The sequence below is a fragment of the Coenobita brevimanus genome, chromosome 82 (assembly GCF_032717465.1).
Source record: "Coenobita brevimanus isolate Jiangsu-jjx chromosome 82, ASM3271746v2, whole genome shotgun sequence".
NCBI classification, from domain to species: domain Eukaryota; kingdom Metazoa; phylum Arthropoda; class Malacostraca; order Decapoda; family Coenobitidae; genus Coenobita; species Coenobita brevimanus.
In genome coordinates, this window is record NC_137035.1 from 18,972,608 (window position 1) to 18,996,340 (window position 23,733).

General features: G+C 41.5%; 1 protein-coding gene across 1 annotated transcript in view; it reads left to right on the forward strand.

Moving 5' to 3' along the window:
* Positions 1-23,733, forward strand: part of LOC145409598 (PAX3- and PAX7-binding protein 1) — a 67,266-nt gene that overhangs the window by 11,420 nt on the left and 32,113 nt on the right. Inside the window, exons 5-8 of the mRNA XM_080279951.1 lie at positions 5,772-5,917; positions 11,682-11,758; positions 13,499-13,722; positions 20,745-20,934. Of these exons, the coding sequence (XP_080136077.1) occupies positions 5,772-5,917; positions 11,682-11,758; positions 13,499-13,722; positions 20,745-20,934 (637 nt within the window). The remainder of the gene's footprint in view (positions 1-5,771; positions 5,918-11,681; positions 11,759-13,498; positions 13,723-20,744; positions 20,935-23,733) is intronic.

Consider the following 23,733-nt stretch of genomic DNA (forward strand, 5'->3'; position numbering starts at 1 on the left):
GCCCCCTCACCATTGAGCGGTGTTGTACCATTGCATCATGCACCAGGGACATCATCATCAGAGAGAAGGATTCAGTCAACCCTTTGGCGTGCACATAAGGTATCTGAATCTGTTGCACAACGTTGGAGGTTGCTAAGGCAGTCCTGGCAGCAGTCGGGAGTGCAGGTGTCACCTTCCTGAGCAGCTTATACATGGACAGAGGACAGACTTCAGACCACGGACCTTCATCTTCAACAACACCAACTCAGGTGTTTGGGACATGACAAGACTGACGGCTACCATTTGAGTGTGTAGCTTCTCGTTTTTCGACGAACAACTGATGCGACAGAGACCAGCTGCTTTGTTCACCAGACCACCGCAGACCAGGCACAGGAAGAGACCTACAGGACAGCGTGTTGGACTGGTGTGATAATGCCTGCCTTGTTCGTGTTCATGGCACTGATGATGTTGATGCCTTGGGTGAAGAAACATGCACTTGTTGATTACTGGATAACCGATGTTTTGACACAGGTGGATGCATTCAGCAAACACATGGCTTGGAACATGTACCAGAACATCCTACAATTCCTGTGACAACACTACCTCGGACCCAACAGACAGTTCACGCAAGATCAGGCCAGTTTTGGAGAACCTCAAAGGCAAACTCAAACACTATTTTGGGGCTTTTCAAAAGCTTGTGATTTACAAGTCGCAGATGTTGTTCCCAGGGCTGTATTCCTTTCAGACTGTACCGTACATCCCATTGAATCGTCATCGTTTTGGCATCAAGATATTTGTACTATGTGATTGTGATACAGGTGTTGTCCTAGATGTGGTAATATACACCGGGGTAATGCCCTGTATGTCCTATGATGATCATCTTGGAATTTCTGGCGCAGTAGTGAAGAAAATGATGGAAGATTATGTGCGTAAAGGACACATACTCTACACAGATAATTGGTACACCTTTCCAGCGTTCACAGTGCACCTGCTTTCAAGAGGTACTGGCTCGTGTGGCACAGTCAGGCCAAACTGACATGGCATGCCACGCTTCAGTGCAGAGCAAGAGAGAAGCACAGTTCAGTTGTAGTGTAGCACTGATCTCCTTGCCCTGCAATGGCAAGACAAGTGTGATGTGCACATGCTGTCAGCTGTGCACACAGGTGCTCTCATCAACAGAGGGAAAAAAGATTGTGTGACAGGCGACCATATTCAAATACCAAATGCAGTCACAGACTACAATCGTAACATGTGATTTGTTGATAAAAGCGACATTCAGATTGGTAGGGTGGAGCGCATTCGTCGTTCTGTCAGGTGTTACAAGAAACTCTTTTTTCCACTTGTTTGACATGTGCGTTTTGAATGCGCATCACTACTACTACCAGAAAAACAGGAAGACAGTCTCTATGTGAAGTTTGTGTGCGATTGTGTGTTTGAGATTTGCAGGAGTACAGTCACCAGTTGCCAGTGCCACAGGGACTTACAGTTGCGGTTCGTGACCAGACTGACAGACTTGCTGCAAGGATTGGGTTGCTCAGCACTACTACTATAAACACAATAAACTGGAAAAAAAAAAAATCATATACAGTAATCGCTCTATCCGATGTAATAGAGCCAAAGGCATGTCCGGAAAGTGGTCCCGTCCGGAAAGTGGTCCCGTCCGGAAAGTGAGCCCCTAGCTCCTGGACCAGTACTTAAGGACACTAACCCAGCCTAACTTTGAAAGCCACCTAAATAACTTCCTACTGGACATGCATGGCACCTATTGAAACCTATTTAAGACCCTGTTCACACCAATAATGGACATATAGCATGAATTAAATGAAAAGGAACCAAAGAATGAGGAATTAGAAGTGACTGCATGAATTAAATGAAAAGGAACGAAAGAATGAGGAATTAGAAGTGACTGTACCTCAGCCAGGGTACTTACAGGACGTTTGTGGCCGGCTTTTCTAATGTTTTGGCAGTGGTGAAAATGCTCTTGAAACACGTTCAGTAATCCAGTGTTGTGCTGCACTTAGTTCTTTGCACTGTAAGTTATAATTGTTTAACACTTCACATTCTTCTTAACTGCACTACGCCAGTTTCAACCGCCAATTTGCACTCCAGTTAATCCTTTGCACTCTAAATTCTAATTTCTTAACACTGCACAACACTGTAAATTCCCATGTGGTCTAGTGGCGAGGTGTTGCAGTTTATTCACTGTTTATTCACAAAAAATGAGCATGTGTGGCTTCCATTGCGATAGGCATCTACTCACCATTGAAGGTAGGCAATAAATGTTGGAGTGTTGGTGACGGGGAATCAGAGTTGCCAGATCGCAACGGCCACATTACCAAACTCCTCAATTGTCATTACCAAATTTAACTTTTCATTACCAAATTTGTAAAGCTAGCATTTATTCTTCGTTAATTATATATACAAGTGGAAATACATGTAATCACTCTTCCCATAATTAGCAGCATGTTGATTATTTTCACACTATGTTGGCTAGCATATTAATCAGAGAGAGGAAACAATCCACCATCTCCATCCTGTGTATCCTCATACATGTGAAAAATCCGTTTGGTAGTGCATTATTCTGATTCATTACCAAACGAATTTTTCATTACCAAAGTGGCCCACATTTGGTACTGAAAAATATCAAATGGTAACCCTGACAGGGGAGGGGGGAGGAAGGAAGGGGTGAAGGGGCCGTGGTGTAAACCAGCTGTTCAGTGCCGCGCGGCAATTTCAAATTATGGGTGGGTAAAAATTTGGATTTTATTGGGATTTTTTCTTTTCTTTTGCCATTTTTTGGGTTCCGAAGGTCCAGACCCACAATGTCCGGTAGGTGGGGTGTCTGGAAAGTGGGCGTCAGAAAGTACGGGGATTACTATATATATGAGGCCGCGCGTGCGAGTTTGTACCAAGCGACATTTTTTAAAAAGGCCAGAAATCGCGTTTAAAGTTTGTGAATATTGAAACGATCATATCTCTGTTGTTTTTTAACGTGCTCCCTACATGTCAAGTGGGTTGGTGGAGGGTTAGTGCCCCTCCCTGTTAAACAAATAACTCAAGAGTCAAATGGCCATCCCGTACGGGATTATGGCGTCTGGCAATATATAGATAGATAGAATAGACTACAGTACTGGCTATAATGAATAATCTGAATTATACAGAATAATTTGTAACTAAATACCACAACAGTCTGTTTATGTCTGTTCTTTTCGTAAAATGTGTCATCTTTCTAAGCACCTATAGTAAAATTTTTGTTTTTGCTTTGTTTTCTTAGATTTTTTCCTTGATATTCCATCTTCTCTGATGACACCATTATTTTTTTACATTTTGAATTCCACAGTATTGTGCATGACCTGCTAGTTACTAATCACTATCACCTAATCCCGTGTTGCCCCATGAGGAGCGTAGGAGCCCACGACTATGCAAACTGGTCCTGACATTTAAGATGAGAGGGACCAGCCACACTCATCCATGAGTGGCATTACATGAGCAATATACCCCAACCACCCATTGGATATAAACCTGCACCGGCTCAATCCGAATGGAGCACCTTAATTACCCATAAATCCACCAGGCACCATAATTTGGTTGTATGGTTACCACCCAGTGTTGTACATGGTTTCTTGGTGTATAGGAAACCATTTAGCTTGTCACTCAGTGTAGAGTCACCCATAGACAGAAGGAAGAGGAAAGAATGAAGGATAGAAAGACAGAAGTGGAAGGAAAAGAGGAAAGGGCAGTCACCCGAAAGCAGCACTACATCAAGTGAGTGGGTAGTGAGTGCCCCCACCTACCACCTAAAAAAAAATAAATAAATAAATAAAAATAAAAATATAATCAAGTTTGCTGACTGAAATATCTGTTCCATGGTAGATGAATGAGCAAATATCCTTTTGTGAGAGTTTTTCAACCAATGTCTTTTTCTCAAAATGTATGAATGTACATACTATAGTGGTATGCCTACATGAGCCTGACATAAGCAGGCAGCTCTAAAAAAAAAAAAAAAAAAAAACTTCAATAACACTATACGAAAGCTGGCCATTGTGGTCCCTGGCTTATTTGGATGTGAACCCATTAGACTGCTGACTGAAACTGCCCTTCAGCAGTTCACTATGTGCCTTTTAGGAGACATGAAGTTAAGGAATATATTATAACCAGGTGCTACCACCACATGAAGGCATCCTTCTCCATCACCGTGAAAGGTGGTAATGATCTTTTTCATTTTCTTTGGTTACTGCTGGAATACTTACCGTATATCTATACACCAGGTCAGCCCTACCCTCTTCCTTTTCCCTGGTGGAAGGGCCATCATCACACACCTTAGGAAGAGGCATGCGAGGAATAGCAAGGCGTGAAGTAGGTTGAAAACAACCACAAAAACCACCACATGCACCGCTATAATAACTGTCTGAGAGGAGCTGTTTGCTAATGTTGCCGGGCAGGAGCTGGGATCGACCGAGGTGATCTTTAGCGGACGCGGAGTAAACTGCTCAACCAGACAGGGTGGTGACACTGGGCTGTTCCTGCCTGGCTGGGTCTGAAAATGTTCGTAGTGCCCTAATTTCTCCCTGGACGCGTGCATTTTGTCCAGGTATTATGAAAAAAATGTACAACTAATGGTTGTGAACAACCAGATCACTGCGTCCAGGTAATGGACGTCTGGATGATCGAGAGATTACTGTATAATGATTTAATACAGCCGGATCACAGCGTCCAGTTAATGGATCATTCGGGTAATGGACCTGTGGATAATCGAGGGATAACTACTGTATTCAGTATATAATTTTGTGCTTGTATCTATGCTTAACTCATTCAATGCCATTGGCATATGGACTACTGGTTTAGGCCGTTGCAGTTAGTGTCCTTTTTAACACGCTTCTTCAGAAGCAGAGCAGAAGGGAGCGAGCAGTCAAGGCTGAAGGCTTTCTGTAGTCTGTCAGCTTTCCCTCCCACACCTTGTTTACTATGTGCAGTGCTGTTTTTGGAAGTGTATAACCTGAAGTGTCATTATTCAGTCCCTTGTAACATGTTTTAACTGTATAGTTTTAGGCTTTACAACTATATTGTTAACTCTTTCCCATCAGGGGTGCTTGTGAAAAATTGCTATGGTGCATGACTTTATCTGAAGCACTGTGCGAAGTCGCATAGAAATGGTTTACTACTACCGCTCATAGCAAAGTTACTGTTCATTGTAGAGAGCTCAATTTGGTCTCATTTTGAAGCTTAGTAATTGTACTTTATCATACTTTGTTGAAAAAATCAATATACACAAACAAAATCCAAAACAAGTAGAATTTAGCCAACATGTAAAAATTTTACACTTTAAAAAAAGTTCTGGGAAAAAAAATGCAAGATATATAGTATATTTTTTTCTCCATAACTTAGCTGGATAAGTTTCCCCATCCAATTATGTAAAATTTATTGTATTTGGAGCAATAATACCACAGAAAAATGAACCTGAATACATGTACAGTATGTTGTCGGATGACAGCTGAAACCATCATCTGAATGTCTGAGCCTCAGAAGCCAATGAATGCTTTGGTCGTCATCGGTATGTGAAAGGGTCAAGTAAGGGATGCCTGGACACTAAGACCTCATTATGTGTCAGAGATACATCCCAAAACATTGCAACTTTTTTTGTACAGCTGGAGAAATTGAAAAATTAGCTTTATGGGTACCAGTGAACCTTTAACAAGGAATCTTTTCCTGGTTTACTAAACTTAATTGCAATGAAAGAACCTTGAGAAGTAGTATATAATAAGTGTGTATTAAATGGAGGTTTATGTTGTCAGGGTGGAAGAGAGCAAGAGCAGACTGGTGCGAGATGATGACAATGACCGTAGTGAGGATGAGGAGGGAGAGTCTCGTATGGATTTTTCATTGAATCAACAGGCGCGGGATCGACGGCAGCGCAGGGAAGCATTTGATGCCGCACAAGGTATACCATCTTTTATTTTTTCTTTCTTGTCTAAACCACTTCACACCAGTGATGGACTTTTATATGATTCTTGCAACTTTAAGTTGATTTTATTTATTGAGTAGCACGTTTTAGACTGGAGGTGTTAAATACCACCTTCAGTAATTCTTTCAGTACAAGAGGTCTCCCTAAGTTGAATACAGTCATCTGGAGGTAGCAAAAATACGAAAAACTACATTCTTGGGCTGAAGTAATTATAGTTTTATTCAGCATTTTACATATGGTCCTTGCATTTTCCACAGTGCAGTAGGTAATGTATGTTATGTCCTCTGGATCCTTTAGTACAGCATGTGAAAAATATCCACATTTTGTAAACTTTGGATAGTTCACTTCCTGCTGTATACAGAATTAGAACCTGGTGTATAGGTATACGGTAAGTATTCCAGCAGTAACCAAGCAAATGAAAAAGATCATTACCACCTTTCACGGTGATGGAGAAGGATGCCTTCATGTGGTGGTAGCACCTGGTTATAATATATTCCTTAACTTCATGTCTCCTAAAAGGCACATAGTGAACTGCTGAAGGGTAGTTTCAGTCAGCAGTCTAATGGGTTCACATCCAAATAAGCCAGGGACCACAATGGCCAGCTTTCGTATAGTGTTATTGAAGTTTTTTTTTTTTTTTTTTTTAGAGCTGCCTGCTTATGTCAGGCTCATGTAGGCATACCACTATAGTATGTACATTCATACATTTTGAGAAAAAGACATTGGTTGAAAAACTCTCACAAAAGGATATTTGCTCATTCATCTACCATGGAACAGATATTTCAGTCAGCAAACTTGATTATATTTTTATTTTTATTTATTTTTTTTTTTTTTTAGGTGGTAGGTGGGGGCACTCACTACCCACTCACTTGATGTAGTGCTGCTTTCGGGTGACTGCCCTTTCCTCTTTTCCTTCCACTTCTGTCTTTCTATCCTTCATTCTTTCCTCTTCCTTCTGTCTACGGGTGACTCTACACTGAGTGACAAGCTAAATGGTTTCCTATACACCAAGAAACCATGTACAACACTGGGTGGTAACCATACAACCAAATTATGGTGCCTGGTGGATTTATGGGTAATTAAGGTGCTCCATTCGGATTGAGCCGGTGCAGGTTTATATCCAATGGGTGGTTGGGGTATATTGCTCATGTAATGCCACTCATGGATGAGTGTGGCTGGTCACTCTCATCTTAAATGTCAGGACCAACTTGCATAGTCGTGGGCTCCTACGCTCCTCATGGGGCAACATGGGATTAGATGATAGTGATTAGTAACTAGCAGGTCATGCACAATACTATGGAATTCAAAATGTAAAAAAATAATGGTGTCATCAGAGAAGGTGGAATATCAAGGAAAAAATCTAAGAAAACAAAGCAAAAACAAAAATTTTACTATAGGTGCTTAGAAAGATGACACATTTTATGAAAAGAACAGACATAAACAGACTGTTGTGGTATTTAGTTACAAATTATTCTGTATAATTCAGATTATTCATTATAGCCAGTACTGTAGTCTATTCTGTCTATCTATCTATTACCAGACGCCATAATCCCGTACGGGATGGCCATTTGACTCTTGAGTTATTTGTTTTTTTTTTTTTTTTTTTTTTTTTTTTTTATGCGAGGAAGAAGGAACCAAAGGCCATGGCCCGCAGTAACAGTTCCCTCCAAGAGAAAAACAAAATACAATAGAGAGCCAAATTCAAGATCCGATCATTTTGAGATGCCTGGACACACTGCGTTTGAAAGACTGGAGATCATAGGCAGCAGGAAATACAGACAGAGGGAGACAGTTCCAGAGTTGACCTGTTGCATAAATGAAAGACTGGGAGTAACGGTTAACTCTTGCATTAGAGAGTTGGACAGAAAAGGGATGAGAGTTTGCTGCCAGACGGGTGCTACGCGCCCGTCGTAGAGGTGGAGGAATGCAAGCAGACAGTTCAGAGGAGCAGTGACCATTAAAGTAGCGATAGAAAAGAGATAAAGATGCAACAGTGCGGCGAAGAGACAGAGGTTGAAGGGAGTCAGTAAGAGGAGGAGAGTTAATGAGACGAAAAGCCTTTGACTCCACCCTATTGAGAAGAGCTGTATGTGGGGAGCCTCCCCACACATGAGAGTTGTACTCCACACAGGGGCGGATAAAACCTCTGTATAGAGTCAACAATTGTGCAGGGGTAAAGAAAGAGCGGAGTCGGCTTAGCACACCCAATCTCTTAGAAGCAGATTTTACAAGAGATGTAATATGATCTTTCCAAGATAAGTCCCGAGTAAATGAAACCCCAAGCATGTTCAAGGATGATGCAGGATTAAGCTGAATATTATTAAACATTAATGGGTATACCTGTGGAAGATTTTTTCGGGTTGATAGGTGTGAGAACTGAGTCTTAGATGCATTAAAGACAACCATATTATTTTTACCCCAGTCAGCGATACGAGCCAAGTCAGACATTAGGTGTGCCATAGCCTCATCCCTTGTTTCTTGAAGTAACTGTTGAGATGGGCGTTGCGGGAACCGAATGGAAAGGTGAAGGGTGGAGTCATCAGCGTATGAGTGGATAGGGTTAGATGTACAGCTTAGAAGATCATTGATGAATAAAAGGAAGAGAGTTGGTGATAGGACAGAGCCCTGAGGAACACCACTGTTGATAGATCTAGGAGAAGAACGATGGCCGTCTACAACAGCGGCTATAGAACGACCAGAAAGGAAGCTAGCGATGAAGGCACAGATAGAAGGATAGAAACCGTAGGAGGGCAGTTTGGAAATTAAAGATTTATGCCAGACTCGATCGAAAGCCTTTGAGATGTCAAGTGCAATGGCAAAGCTTTCGCCAAAGTCCCGAAAGGAGGATGACCAGGAGTCTGAAAGGTAGGTGAGAAGATCGCCAGTGGAGCGTCCCTGACGGAACCCATACTGACGATCGGAAAGAAGGTTGTGATAGGAAAGATGCCTTAAAATTTTTCTATTAAGAATTGACTCAAAACTTTTGAAATACAGGACGTTAAAGCAATTGGACGATAGTTGGAGGGTTGGGAGTGGTCACCCTTCTTTGGGACTGGCTGAATGAGAGCAAACTTCCAGCAAGAAGGAAAGGTACAAGTTGACAGACAAAGGCGAAAGAGTTTGCCTAGGCAGGGTGTAAGCACAGAAGCACAGTTCTTGAGAACAACAGGAGGGACCCCATCAGGCCCATATGCCTTGTTAGTACTGAGGCCAGTGATGGCAGAAAATACATCAACTGAAGAAATTTTAATGTCAGCCATGAGGAAGTCAGAGGGGAGAAGTGAAGGAGGAACAGCACCGGAATCGTCTAAGGTGGAATTGGAGGAGAAAGTCTGTGCGAAGAGATCTGCTTTATCAGTAGAAGAAATAGCTACAGAACCATCAGAGTAGAAAAGAGGAGGGAAGGATGATGAGGTAAAGTTGTTAGAAAGATTTTTGGCAAGGTGCCAGAAGGAGCGGGAAGAATTCGAGTTGGAGAGTTGAGAGCATTTAGTATGGATGAAATTATTTTTAGTAGAGCGAAGAACAGACTTAGCACGATTCCGGGCAGAAACGTAAAGATGATGTGATTCAGGTGTGGGTTGGCTCCGGTACCATTTGTAGGCCCTCTCCTTGTTGCGGACAGCATTAGAACAAGCGTGATTAAACCAAGGCTTTCTTGCGTTAGTCAAAGGATATGAGAAAGGAATGTATGCTTCCATGCCCGAGAGAATAACAGGGAGGGGCACTAACCCTCCACCAACCCACTTGACACGTAGGGAGCACGTATGGTTTGGTTATATGGTTACCACCCAGAGTTATAAATGGTTTCTTGGCTTACAGGAAACCATTTGGCTTATCACTCAATGTAAAGCCACCTGTTACAGAAGGAAAAGCAATAAGTAGTGGCAGGAAAGATGGGAGAAATAGGAAGAGAGGAGGGCAGGCACAGAAAAAGAATGATAAAGGCTAAGGAAGAAGTAGGCAGCACTACATCGTGAGTGGATGATGGTCGCCACCACCTACCACTAGTACTGTAGTCAATGAAATTAAATACACTATGTTTCATGAAAAGTCAAGAGTAAGAGCAGTGGATGTTATACTGCTGAGGAATGTATATGGAGTACAGAGAGTGGATAGGATACGGAATAATATGATTCCTGAAAGGTGCGGAGTGAGGAAGTCTGTAGACACCAGAATTGAAGAGAGTGTACAGGGATGGTATAGTCGTGGAGAGAATGGATAAAAAGAGATTGGTGAAAAGGGTATATTTGAGCGAATCTGAAGAAGGAAGGAGGCTAGGTAGGCCAAGAAGAAGGTGGCGGGGTATGGTGGATGAGTGTGTGGGGAAGAGAGGTATGGAAGTTAGTGAGGCTAAGGGACAGACAAGAGACCAAGCTGGCTGGATGAGTTTTGTTCAGAGAAGTGCATGACCAGGGGTTTGGCATCCCTTTTTAACGTGACAGCATTCGGATTGGCTTTATCATGTAGGTATACGTGATGCTTCAGTCTGTCTGTCTATCTCTTGCCAGACACCATAATCCCATACGGGGTGGCCACAAACAGATCGTCTCCATGTCGCCTTGTCCCCTGGCATTTCACTGCCCTGCTTCCAGCTCACACACCCCTCTCTCATATACCTCTCCATTCCATCTCCTCCATCTCATCCTTGGCATCCCCCTCCCTCTCTTCCTGTCCACCTCACTCACATACACTCTCCTTATCAGTCTTTCACTCTCCATCCTCTTCACATGGCCAAACCACCTCAGTGTGTTTCTCCTAATGCTTACTATCACATCCACATCCACACCACAACACTCCGTCACATCCTCATTTGTCAGTCTGTCCCTCGATGTGACTCCACGTGCTTCTCTCAAATAACTCATTTCCACAGCTCTCACTCTTGACTTGTGTCCCTCTTACAAGGTCCAAGCTTCACTTCCATACATTAGAGTTGGTATCACAATACTGTCATGAAATAACTTTTTCATTTCCATGCTCACTTCCGTGTTTCTTATCACTTCTATCGAAGAACCAGCAACCTTACTTCCATGTTGTACCCTTTCAAGCACTTCACCCTCCAAACTTCCATCCTTACTCATCACACTACCCAAATACTTAAACATACCGGGTCCTTCAGTAGGTCCTTTAGTCTGGCAAATACCTGTTGATTTTTGTGTTAGGTGGGGGCACCCACCATCCACCCAGTTAGTGTAGTGGTACTCTGTTTTAGGGTTGCTCTACATTGAGTGGCAAGCCAAATGATTTCCTGTAAGCTGGGAAAGCATAAGCGCAGGGTGGTAACCTTATAACCAACCAACATGTGTTCCCTACGTGACAGCAAGTGGGGTGGCAGAGGGTTAGTGTCCCTCCCCGGAAAACAACTAACTAAAATATGAACAGGAAATGAAGCTTCAGAACATGGTGAAATTTTTTTTGGCGTATCAGATGGAGCCAGGATTTTGAAGGCATGAATAATGAGTGAATGGAAGCATGTCCCATTAAATTAGGCAAACTTTGGCTGTCTGGACATTGCTACTCTTGTGTGAAAGAAGGTCCGGATGACTTTTTTTTTTTTTTTTTTTTTTTTTTTTTTTTTTTTTTTAAGGCTAGAAGGTTGCCTAATAATGTTCCATTGCTGCCAAAAGAGCTATTTTACCATTTTACCCCAATTTACTGTACTAGTTATATGAAAAAAGTAATATAAGAACACATTCCTGATATGTAATGAGAACTAATTGTATGGAATGATTCTTTTCAGAGAAAGGGAGTGACAACAGTGATCATGATAGTGAGTGGGAAAAGCAGCAGTTACTGAAGGCTGGAGCAAATGCAAAGGCAAGTTCCTCACCATTAGTAGTACAAAATTTGAAGTAAATGAACATATTTGTATTCCATTTTTTTGGGAGGGAAGTTGGATTATTATCACCCTCCTTTACCAAGGTGGAACGATAATGTTTTTGCCTGCGTCTGTGTGTGTGTGTGTGTGTGTGTTACCATTATATAACATTAATAGCTTGAGCTAGCAGTGTGAAACCTTCAGGGTATGAAGATATAGCCAAAATCTTGGATGAGTTCGAAAATGGGCAGTCGAGGTGAAGGTCATCAAAATGGCTGCCAAATGTCAACTGTACTTGATTTTTTTCCAGCTGATGATCCACTTTCATGAATGTGGCACCTGCGCACTCCTGCCGCGTGATTGGTTGGTTTCAGTTTCTTACCTGAAGTATCATATATACACAAAACAATTGTATGTTATATTCCAATTCTCATAAATGCTGTTTTGCAATGTCATTGTACTATACAGACAGACATGAAATGAGTATGCATCTGTTCTTCACCCAAACGGATGATGAATTTGAGGAAGTTGAATTTGATTTGAAATACTTATTGTTGTAATTGTTACAGACTTGTTGCATCTCCCTATATTTAAAAAAAAATAAATGCATTTGGCTGGGTAAGTGCAAATAAAAGGTATCTTAATACTAATGCACTTGTTACATTAGACAATAGTACCATTCTAAGTAAATTAGGAGTTTTGTCAGTGGTAAATAGGTGGAAGTGGGAAGGTGAATGGAACAGTCGCTACAGAGGAGTGGGGGACACGAGATACGGCCAGGTGGGAAAAACAAGTTGTCTCGTCTCGCAAGATGTCAGACTTTATTATGGACCACACTTTCTCCATTGCTTCGATACCTTTGCCCATATTATCCCTAAGTATCTATATCTGTAAGTATATGTATTTATTTATTCATTGGAGATGCAACAACTCTGTACCTTTTACAACAATAAATATTTTCAATTCAAATTCAACTTCCTCAAATTCATTGTCCGTTTGGGTGAAGCACAGATACATACGGGACTTGTTTCATGTCTGTTTGTATAGTACAGTGACAGTGCAAAATGTATGAGAATTGGAATATAAGGTACAAATGTTTTCTTAAATATGATACTTCAGGTATGAAATTGAAACCAACCAATCATGCGGCAAGAGTGCGCAGGTGCCACATTCATGAAAGTGGATCATCAGCTGGGAAAAAATTGAGTATAGTTTATTGCCCGCCTTTAGCACCATTATATCACACTTCTCACCTTCCTCACCCGATTGTCATCTTCTGTCCTGTCAACATGACCAGACCATCCCAATCCTCATCACAACATCAACCCATTCCAGTCCCATCCTTCCTCTCATCTTATCAGCTGCAGTAGAAAAATCACTTTTGTTAATGAAGTTCTTTCCCAATCGGTAACTATAAGTTTAACACACATACAGTACATTGACTATCTACAGTATGTAGTCATCAGATGTATGTATTAATTCTCGATATATATATTGATGCATTCCAAAATATCACAACTTTTCCGCAAAAGCTGGTATAGTACTCTAAATTAGGGTAACTGCCAAATCAGATGTAGCATTAGCAGTTAAGGAAGTTTTTTTGGAGCTTATTGTAGACACGATCACAAAAATGATATTGGCTATCCAAGAAGGTGACATATACTGAGGGCTTTGTTTGTGTTGGTATTTCTTTATATTTGAGTGTGTCTGCAACCACTATATTCCACCATCTTTACCAGGTGGCTGGTGGGGGTGATGGTGAGAGTAGCCAAGAAGCAGTGGTGCAGCCGGGTGACATTGTTGGACAGTACACAAGTCTCGACAGTGGTGGGGCTCTGGGGTTGGCTGGGACAACCGAGGCAGGACTGTGGGGCACCGAAACACTGATACCATCTTCTGCAGCATCTCTACCCCGGCCTGCCAACTATGAAGCAGAAGGAATCATCAAACGCCTCAAGGACAGGTAGAAAACACCCAAACTAGGATCACGTCTCCCAGCTGGTCTTCCCTCTTGATGCAATTTGCATTGGAGGGGAGATGTTGTGAGGATGGCCATCGACCAATTTTACTGTGGTGGTGGCAAGGCTCATGATATTTGCAGCTGCCGAGAGCTGCTATTGAAAACCTTCAGTTTTACTGATGTTTGGTAACAGAACACCAATTTCGGTCTGGTGTTGGGTTTTTGTGCTTTGCAAGCATTATTGAAGATGTTTAGTAAGGTGAAATTTCCCCCCCCCCCCCCCAGTATGCTAAAATAACACATAGATATTAATTTGACACTGCTGTGTGGTGATGCATTAAACAGGTGATTTCATATAGGGAGTCTCATGATTGTGTTAAAGAAAGTTAGTACAACTGAGAGTTACAACAGTGATTGAGAGAGCAAAGATTTAATGAACTGAGAGACTGTTAATTGAAAAGTCATGATCGAGCACTTAATAAGTTTCAGCATGCATAATTGCAGTAATACTGTGCGGACCATCCATTGTAGTAAAGCATCATCTAAAAACTTGCTTTTATATAATCCAAAATTGAAGAGTGATTCTTGAATTGAAATTCAGAGGTTGTGGCATCTGACGTCCTAGACCAGGCAAACTAATGCTTGTTGCCATTGGATGCAATCAGGTTGACATAGGAGACTTTGTAGTGCCTCTTCGTGAGCTGTTATTTTTCATAATCAGTTGTGCCATACCTTACTTTCTCTTACATGTTATGTATATCTGTTCCATATTGACACAGTTTGCAACAGTAACTAATAAGAGGATTGTTAAGGTGTAATGTGCAGAATATGTTGCTGAGAAAAGAGATGTTAATGAAAGCTCCAAAGCCATTTAGCAATTTAGTGGTATGTCGTATTTTACACATTAGGTCCTGCATTTTACACATTAGGTAAAGTATTCAATTCCTGTGATACAAAATATTTTACTTATGTATCAGATCGAAGATTTTAATAGAACATTGTCTTCAGAAACATTAAATGAGATTAAGTCTATTGAAATAAAGCTATGATCACACAAGAACATTTTTGAGCAATGGCAGTCCAAAGAGAAATGAAATTACAGTATTACAGAGGTGATCACATCAGTCACTGTGTCCAGATTACCCCAGCAAGAAAAACAAGTGGATTTTGTTTCATGCAAACACATTTCACTGGTCAGATATGTCATAAAATCACAGGAACTTTTATCACCACTTGTGGTAGGTGTTGGCGCTCACCATCCACTCACTTGATGTAGTGCTGCTGTCGGGTGTCTGCCTTTTCCTCTCCTCCATCCTTCTTTCCTTCCATCCTCTTCTGTCTTCCTTTCCTTCATTCTTTCCTTGTCCTTCTGCCTACAGGTAACTTTACACTCCCTTCTGTGTCTTTCTTTCCTTCATTCTTTCCTCCTCCTCCTGCCTGTGGGTGACTACAGTGTGAGACAAGCCAAATGGTTTCCTGTATACCAGGAAACCATTTACTACGCTGGGTGGTAACCATATACCGGTAACCAAATTTTGGCGCCTGGTGGTTTAATGGGTAATTATTGCGCTCCAATCGTATTGAGCTGGTGAAGGTTTTTATCCAAGGGGTGATTGGGATTGATTGCTCATGTAATGCCGCTCAGGGATGAGTGAGGCTGGTCACTCTCATAAATGTCGGGATGAACTGCCTAGCCCCGGGCTCCTACACTCCTCATGGGGCAATGTAGGATTGGATGATAGATAGATAGATTTAAAAATGGATGGGAAAGGCTGCTTCTTTGTGATGTTGTACAGTTTTGCATGGCTCTTGGACAGGAAAATGTTGAAAAATGGCTTATATTTGTCATTTGTTTCCTGTGAAAGATGATGGTACTGCTTTTAGAAATTGATAGTAAAACAATGCGTAAGAAAATAAATCATATCGTGCGAATGTTTGTAAGTACACTAACAACTGGTACAGTAATGTGATGGTGCTGATGAGAAGCCTTCACATGGTGGTGCTGTGCGCCCTGGTTGGAGCAGCTTTAGTGGCCACCTAAGAGCCAAATCTCATATTTCCCTGTGCCTTTGCTGTGGGAAGGGCTCTGCTCCAGCCCTGGTAAGGAACAATCTACCACCGGGAAGCACGGGATCTCTACACAGTGTATGTACTGTACTGTACTTGTAGCAAGGGCCTTCAGAAGCAGTTGATTACCTGTGGTCAACAGTCTGCACAGCAAGACAGACTGTGGTTAACCAACAACAACGGCAGCAACATGATAAAAAGATTACGAACTGTTATCAGTTGACCTCTTCATAAGTAACAAATATGTAGTATGATTTAGATTGTCTTAAGGCTGAATATAGTATAGCTTGGTATTGTAGGGTGGTTTGGGTTGGGAGGTCTGTTGTTGATATACCAGTTTCTGAAAGATTGCTTGTGATAACTCTTGATGTTACTTCGCAACATGTTTGAAAAATTTCAGAATTTTCGTAAGATAACAAACCAGAGTATTTTATTGAAAATAAGCTTGTGGATTTTGAGGTCCGTCTTAATTTTTTGTAATGTCTTCTGTTAACTGATTTACGTCAAGCACAGACCATTGATAGGTGGAACATTAAGAGATAAAACATAAATGTCCTAGCAAAGGGTGCATAAACATTGCAGGTTTTTACATTGATTGTCCAACAGTTTGGAGAAGTACCGGCATAATTTATTTGGAGTTTGTGAGTGCCAGGCTTGTGTGGTTATGGCAGATTTGAACTTGCTCTCTCCCTCCACCTCCCTCAGTTTTAAGATTGGAAGATTGTATGATGTATGGATCACGGACAGTCTTGTGAAAGACGAGGCAATCATTCATTATGAAACATGCTTAGCAGACAGTACCTGGTAGTTTAAATTGGAGAGCAGCATGCTGAAAGAAGTATGAATTACTATCTATCTATCTATTGCCAGACGCCTCAATCCCGTTTGGGGTGGCCACAAACAAATCGCCTCCAAGTCGCCCTGTCCCCCGCCATTTCACTGCCCTGCTCCCAACTCACACCCCCCTCTCTCATATACCTCTCCACCCCATCCCTCCATCTCATCCTCGGTCTCCCCCTCCCTCTTCCACCCTCCACCTTACTCATACACACTCTCTTTGTCAGTCTTTCACCCTCCATCCTCTCCACATGGCCAAACCACCTCAGTGTGTTCCTCACAACGCTTCCTATCACATCCACATCCACACCACAACGCTCCTTTATATCCTCATTCGTCAGCCTGTCTCTCCACGTGACTCCACAGGCTCCTCTTAAATAACTCATTTCCACTGCTCTCACTCTTGACTTGTGTCCTTCCAACAATGTCCAAGCTTCACTTCCGTATGTTAGAGTTGGTATCACAATACTGTCATGTAGTAACTTTTTTACTTCCATGCTCACTTCCCTGTTTCTTATCACTGCTTTCAAGGAACCAGCAACCTTTCTTCCCTGCTGTACCCTTTCAAGCACTTCACCCTCCAAACCTCCATCCTTACTCATCACACTACCCAAATACTTAAACGTACTCACATTTTCCAATTCCTCACCATCCAACCTCGCTGTACATTCACTGACTTCACCTCTCTCAAAGACCATCACTTTACTCTTCCCTACATTCACCTTTAGGTTCCGTTTCTTAAACACTCTCCCAAACTCATCCACCAAGCCTTGCAGCTCCCCTTCGTCTTCACTCAACAACACAGTATCATCTGCAAACAACAGTACAGGGAATTTCCAAACACTATCCTCTCTCACCAGGGCCACTCCAACATCCACTACCCTACCTTGTACCTCTTTTATTACCCCATCCATGTACAGATTGAACAACCATGGAGACATGACACATCCCTGTTTCAAACCAACTTTCAAAGAGAAAAATTCACTTAGTTCACCATCCACACGCACTGCAGCCTTCGCACCATCGTACATACTCTTCACAGCATTCAACAACTTCCCATCTACTCCATATATTCTTAACACTTTCCACAATCCTTGTCTATCCACCCTGTCATATGCTTTCTCCAAATCCATGAAAGCCGCATACAACTTCTTTCCCTTCTCTAGAAACTTTTCCACTAAAGATCTAAGAATGAATATCTGATCTACACAACCTCTTCCCTTCCTAAAGCCTCCCTGTTCTTCTCCAACTAATTTCTCTGTTCCTTCTCTAACTCTGTCTATAAGTATCCTACCATACACTTTTCCTATTATACTAAGAAGACAAATGCCCCTATGATTACCACACACTTCTTTTTCCCCTTTTCCTTTGTACAAGGGAATAATTATACCTGACTTCCAATCCTCCGGGACTCTACCTTCCTCCCAGGCCAATCTGCACATCTTCCACATCCATTCTACTACTATCTCTCCCCCATGCTTCAGCATTTCACCACACACTCCATCAATTCCTGGGGCTTTCCCCGATTTAACTTTCTTCATTGCTTCCACAACTTCTATCCTACTGATTTCTTCCTGTCTTCTCACCTCCCTGGTTCTCCCAGCCATTCCCCAGCCACTTATACTCGCATTACTTCCATCCTCTACGTTCAACAATTCCTTAAAGTGTTCTCTCCATCTGCTCACTTTTTCTCCCTTCTCCACTAGTAATCTACCATTTTTATCTTTCACTCCCCTGCTAACTTCACTTCCACCCTGTCTTACTCTTTTCACTTCTCTCCAGAACATTTTCTTACAGTCCCTCCACTTTACACTCAAATTCCTTCCAAATTCCTCATCCACTCTCTTCTTACTCTCTCTTACTAATCTTTTCACCTCTCTCTTCCTTTCCACATATAACTCTCTCTTCCGCCTCTCAACTTCTTCCACGCCCCTATTTCTCATCCATTCATTGTATGCTTTCTTCTTTTGTCCCACTGCCTGTTTCACCTCTTCAGTCCACCACGCTGTTCCTTGCACCCCCCTCCGTCTTCTCTTCCTTCCACACACCACATCACATGCTGCACATATTTCTTCTGTAAATATCTTACACACACCTTCCACGTCTCCCATCTGCTCCAATTCATATTTGCCCAATCGTTCCTCCACTTCTCTCTTATACTCTGCCTTTTTCTCATCCTCTTGTAACCTTTCCACTCTCCTTGCAACTACTCCTTCCTCTCGTCTTTCCCTTCTTCTATTCCTCCATCTTACTTGCATCCTAATTCTGGCCACGACCAAGTAGTGGTCAGAAAGTCCACTCCCCCAACCTCTATACACTCTTGCATCCTTTACACATCTTCGCATCCTTTCATCCACACACACATAATCAATCATTGCCTTCCTTTCATTCAGTTCACCACCCACCCTTCTCATCACTCGCCATGTATACCTGTGGATCATTTTATGCCTGAAGAGGGTATTGGCTATTACCAACCCCCTCCCAGCACAAATGTCCACTAACGCACTCCCATTCTCATCTACCTCAGCAGGCACACCCCACTCACCAACTATTCCATCCACCTTCACATTACCAACTTTACCATTCATATCACCAATCAAAAACACTCTCTCATTCCTTCCAAACTTTTCCATGCACACTTCCACATTTGTCCAGAACTCTTCTCTCACTCTTCTAGCACGATCTTGCGTTGGCGCATACACACACACAATCGCCCACATTTGTATTCCAACTTTCAACTTTACCCACACAATCCTTGACCCAACTGATCCATACTGTCTTATGCTCTTCTTCCATCTTTTACTCACGTATGAATTACGTTATGATGAAATGAAGCTTTGTTAAAAGTGGGCTGATAGTTTAGTGGTGAATTTAATATTGTGTTTGGTTGTGTGATGTTTCTGGCATTTCATTGTGTACTGTAAATCATTGTGTAACATTCATTCATTCATTCAGTGTGCTTTTCACTGTATAGCCATTAATCTTCATAGATACACTTCACATAATATTGTTCAGTAGTAAGTAAGCATGATGTGCAGTTAAGAGTCAATATTGATGCAGTTCACAATAGCTGACAAGACAAGTGTAGAGAATAATAATTACTGTTATAGGATGGTGATTTTGGGAATCACGCTAGAGACAAAACTTTATTCCTGACTGATTTTGCCAAGAAGCTCATTGGTGAAATAGGTAAGGAATAAAGTTTTCGTCCTAGCTCATGTTTCTCTTCATCACCCTCATATAACAGTCCTAATGACAGAACAGTAGTCACAGTGCCTGAAGGAGACATTCCATAAAACGTCATAAACCCAAAATAGAGTGCAGGAGGGATTTCATTTCGTAGGAATGCAAGATAGATGAGGAAAGTGGATGTTACCCCCTCTTCTTCCATGCAGCTCTATGACACCATGCCATAAGCTACCTGTAGGGCATTGCAGAAATGATGCAGTTGCAATGAAGTTGCCGAGATATGGTCGCAGGAACCATAACAACAAGGGTTAGAGAATTGAGGGTAGAAAAGTATCAGATTCACTAAATCATGTCATCAGGAGTGTGAATGTAAATATGGGAGTAATCCTTTGCATATCGGCTTTGATTTGTGGAAGTGGAACTTTGTAAATTCTAGGACATTGTTTCTGACAGGTCAATAGAAATTTGTCACTGTAGAAACATGGAGTACTAAATGGCTTTATAGTCATTGAAGTGGAAGGTGTTTAGATGTGGAGTATATGGAGAATGAAAGATTTATCAGAGAACTCGACAGAATGAGGGTAAGATGACACGGAGACAAAGGCAACTTGAAAAGAGGACTTTTGACATAGCTAAAGAAAATATTTCCGTGCTTCAGTACACACACACACACACACACACAGTTACTTTTGATAGCTGAAGCATATTGAAGGTAAAGTACTTTCCAAGTGCAAATAGTTGTGTTAAGCCTTTCACTGTTAAGTCTATAAGGTATTCTTATGTTCTTGATCCAAAGTCCCCTAGTGTAGCTGAATATTTCCAGTAGTTACAGTCATAAGTCAAAGCACCCACCTGTTGCCAGCAGTCCTGGCGAGGCAATATACTCAACATATGTTACGTCTTGGATCTTCCCTCCCTCACCCACTGTACAGCCGGACCAGTCTGGAGGAGGTGTTCCGGCGTCACCAGGCTGAGGCGGAGGCAGTGGAGCAGGAACTGGCTGAGTGCAAGGCTACTACAGTACGCTGCACCGATGATCAGCAACCCCTGACCTCCATCTACCAGTTCTATCAAGATATGCGTGGGTATGTCACTGACTTAAGAGACTGTCTGAATGAAAAGGTGGGTTCTCACGCACAACCTTGCAGTCTTAACTCTTACGTGGAACCTGATAGGAACGAGGTGGGATGTAGGAGAGGGTACTGAGTAAGAAAAAGATAAAAATGGGAAGCTTGGTAGCTACATGTCAGCTGAAGAATGTATGGTCAGTGCAGTGTGCTTTTATTGCGCTGACAGAAACCAGCTTATAAAGTGAAATACCTGTAATATTAAGGGTAGTGAATAAATTACTTAAAATACTGCTGGGAATAATTGGTTGATTGGAAATGGATAGTAACAGTACCAGACTCATGGTTAATAAATGGAAAGAGGAACTGCAGGTTGTACAGTTGTAGCAAAGCAGTATTACTTTCATCTTGATTCATAGTAAGGTAAGTGCAGTACTGTTCTGTAATACTGTATTAATTTCTGTAAAAGAATAATTTTCACAAGATCTTGGTTTAAAGGACACTGGATTTTAAATGATAAGAATTGCAAATGAAATGGATGTAAGTGTTCAGTATTTTGGGAGATGATACTTCATAGCGAAGTATTGTACTAGATGCTTTAGTATATTACTTGAATGAAAAGTTTTTTTAAACTTCGTTGTCAATGCAAATGTTGCTGATTGATTCCTGCAGTAGGTAAGATACTGTAGATTAGAAGGATGAGAGATGGTGAGTTGGATATCTGTATTGTATGTGTATACAGGTAGGTACAGCAGGTCAGGTTTCATGTTTTGGTTTTAGATACAGTTTAGTTTACTAGTACTCATAGTGTGGAGGGTACAGAAATATGTAATAAAGATATACTTTGCTTTGGCCAAATCGCCATTCATATATTATACTTGTGCTCATGATAGTGAGAGTAGAATATTGTTTTGCTCAGCATGTACCTGACTTGTGTGCATGGGCAAAATAGCTTGAATAGCAGTTTTGATCTGGTTTGGACCAAACTTGTTGGAGGGGTTGAGGGTCTTCCAAGCAAGTGATCTTTTGTTTATTTAGAGCAATAATTCTAGGTCTGGATCATATGGAGAAGTCAGTTTAAACTTGGTGGAAGGGTTGGGTAATGCAAGAATGAAGTTATTCAGCTTTGAGAAAATCAAGTGTCAAGGTTTTAGGGCATGGGCATCAATTCATCTCTGTAATTCATGCAGTTTTTAGTCAAACTGAACCTAAGCAGGTAGAAAGCTTGATCAGGAAAGGATGGAGAATTTTGACATTCAGGTAGGTCAAAGCCAAGGTCACAAGGCAAGATCAGCTCAGACTCCTTGCTCCAGTTTAACCCAAACTTGGTTGAATAGTTGAGGGTTAGTCAAGGATGAAGTAATTTTATTTTGAAAACATTCAGTCTGATATCAAGGCCACTGGGTAAAGTAAAATGTACCACTCATACACCAACTGTAGGACAAGGATATTTCACTCTGCGAATGCTCCTTCTTGTTGGATTGTTTGTTTATTTATTTATTGAGGAGCCTTTAGGAAGTAGTGCAGTGTGAGTGAGGGATTCATCTTTTTATGGACAGTAGAGAGAGGTAGTAACCACTGTGCTGTGTTCTGGGTGCCTTATTCTTCTTGAATATTCCATACCTGTATGATCATCATTGGCTGCTTGTCATCTAAAGGTGGATGACGGTCTTCAGGACTGCCAGGTTTCTGTGTGGTGTTGAAGTTTTTTTTGTGATCTTGAACACCATCGTACTGTGAGCTGTGTTTGCCTGCTACATAAAATCCTCATGAATGTGGCTCATCCAATGCATGATGGTCTCCCTAACTCGTATACATGCTTCAGGTCTCCTTAATTCTTATTCACACAGCATCCATTATCACTAGAATCACTGAGGTTTTATACAGTTGAGTACATATACCAAAGGTGCCTCATGACTGTTGGTCTGTGGAATTGTTCTCTGGAATTACCTTGATCATGATACATGCAGTGTACCAGGTGTGAGCATATGTAGATGCAAAGTTAACTTTCTCTTGCTTCAAAGATAAGAATTTATTGTTGGCTCTCTTTTAGTTTCGTAGACTTTGGAAATGTTGGTTTTGGCGTTCATGAACTTCATTGATGGTAAGGTTTGTGTTTATTATCTCTCTCTCTCTCTCTCTCTCTCTCTCTCCCTCCAAGTTTTGTGCATGGTGGGATTACTTAATGGTCTTCTGACTTCACACGCAGTTTTGTATCTAATAATAATAGGAATAACAGTAATAATGGTGTATTTTTAGACTGTCAGTTTAGGGAGGTGTTTGTTGGATATCATGTGGTAGGATGTGAGATCAGTGCCAGGCTGGTGCAAGGAACCATTAAGGGTTTAAAAAATTTTTAATGTGGTCAGTTGATCTTCCACAAGACTCACTGACATGTCATAAAGTATCCCTGCTAATACCCTCACATACCTTTTATATGGATCATGGGTTCTGGAGTCCAGTCAACGACATATGAAGGTGTGGGACACCATCTGTGAAGGACTGTTACCTTTCAGGGAAAGGACCAGCTGTACTATGCCTAATAAACTGTAGAGAGAGAGAGAGCAGTTACAAGGAACCTTGTGTCTGGAACATGTGAACACAAGATCGCATTACTGTTTACATAAAAGAGTGGAATAGTAACACTGCATCGTAGTTGATTCAAGATGAATTCCCTTTATTATACAAAACTATTGAGTTCTGAAAGAAGCACATTTCACATAGAACATGATTTTTGACTGTTAAGTAGTTGGGATATGCAATAAAGGGTCAGAGTTCATACAACTCATACCAGCATCAGTTACAATATATACCTTAGGTTATCAGATTGAAAATTAACTTCTGTGTTTACACA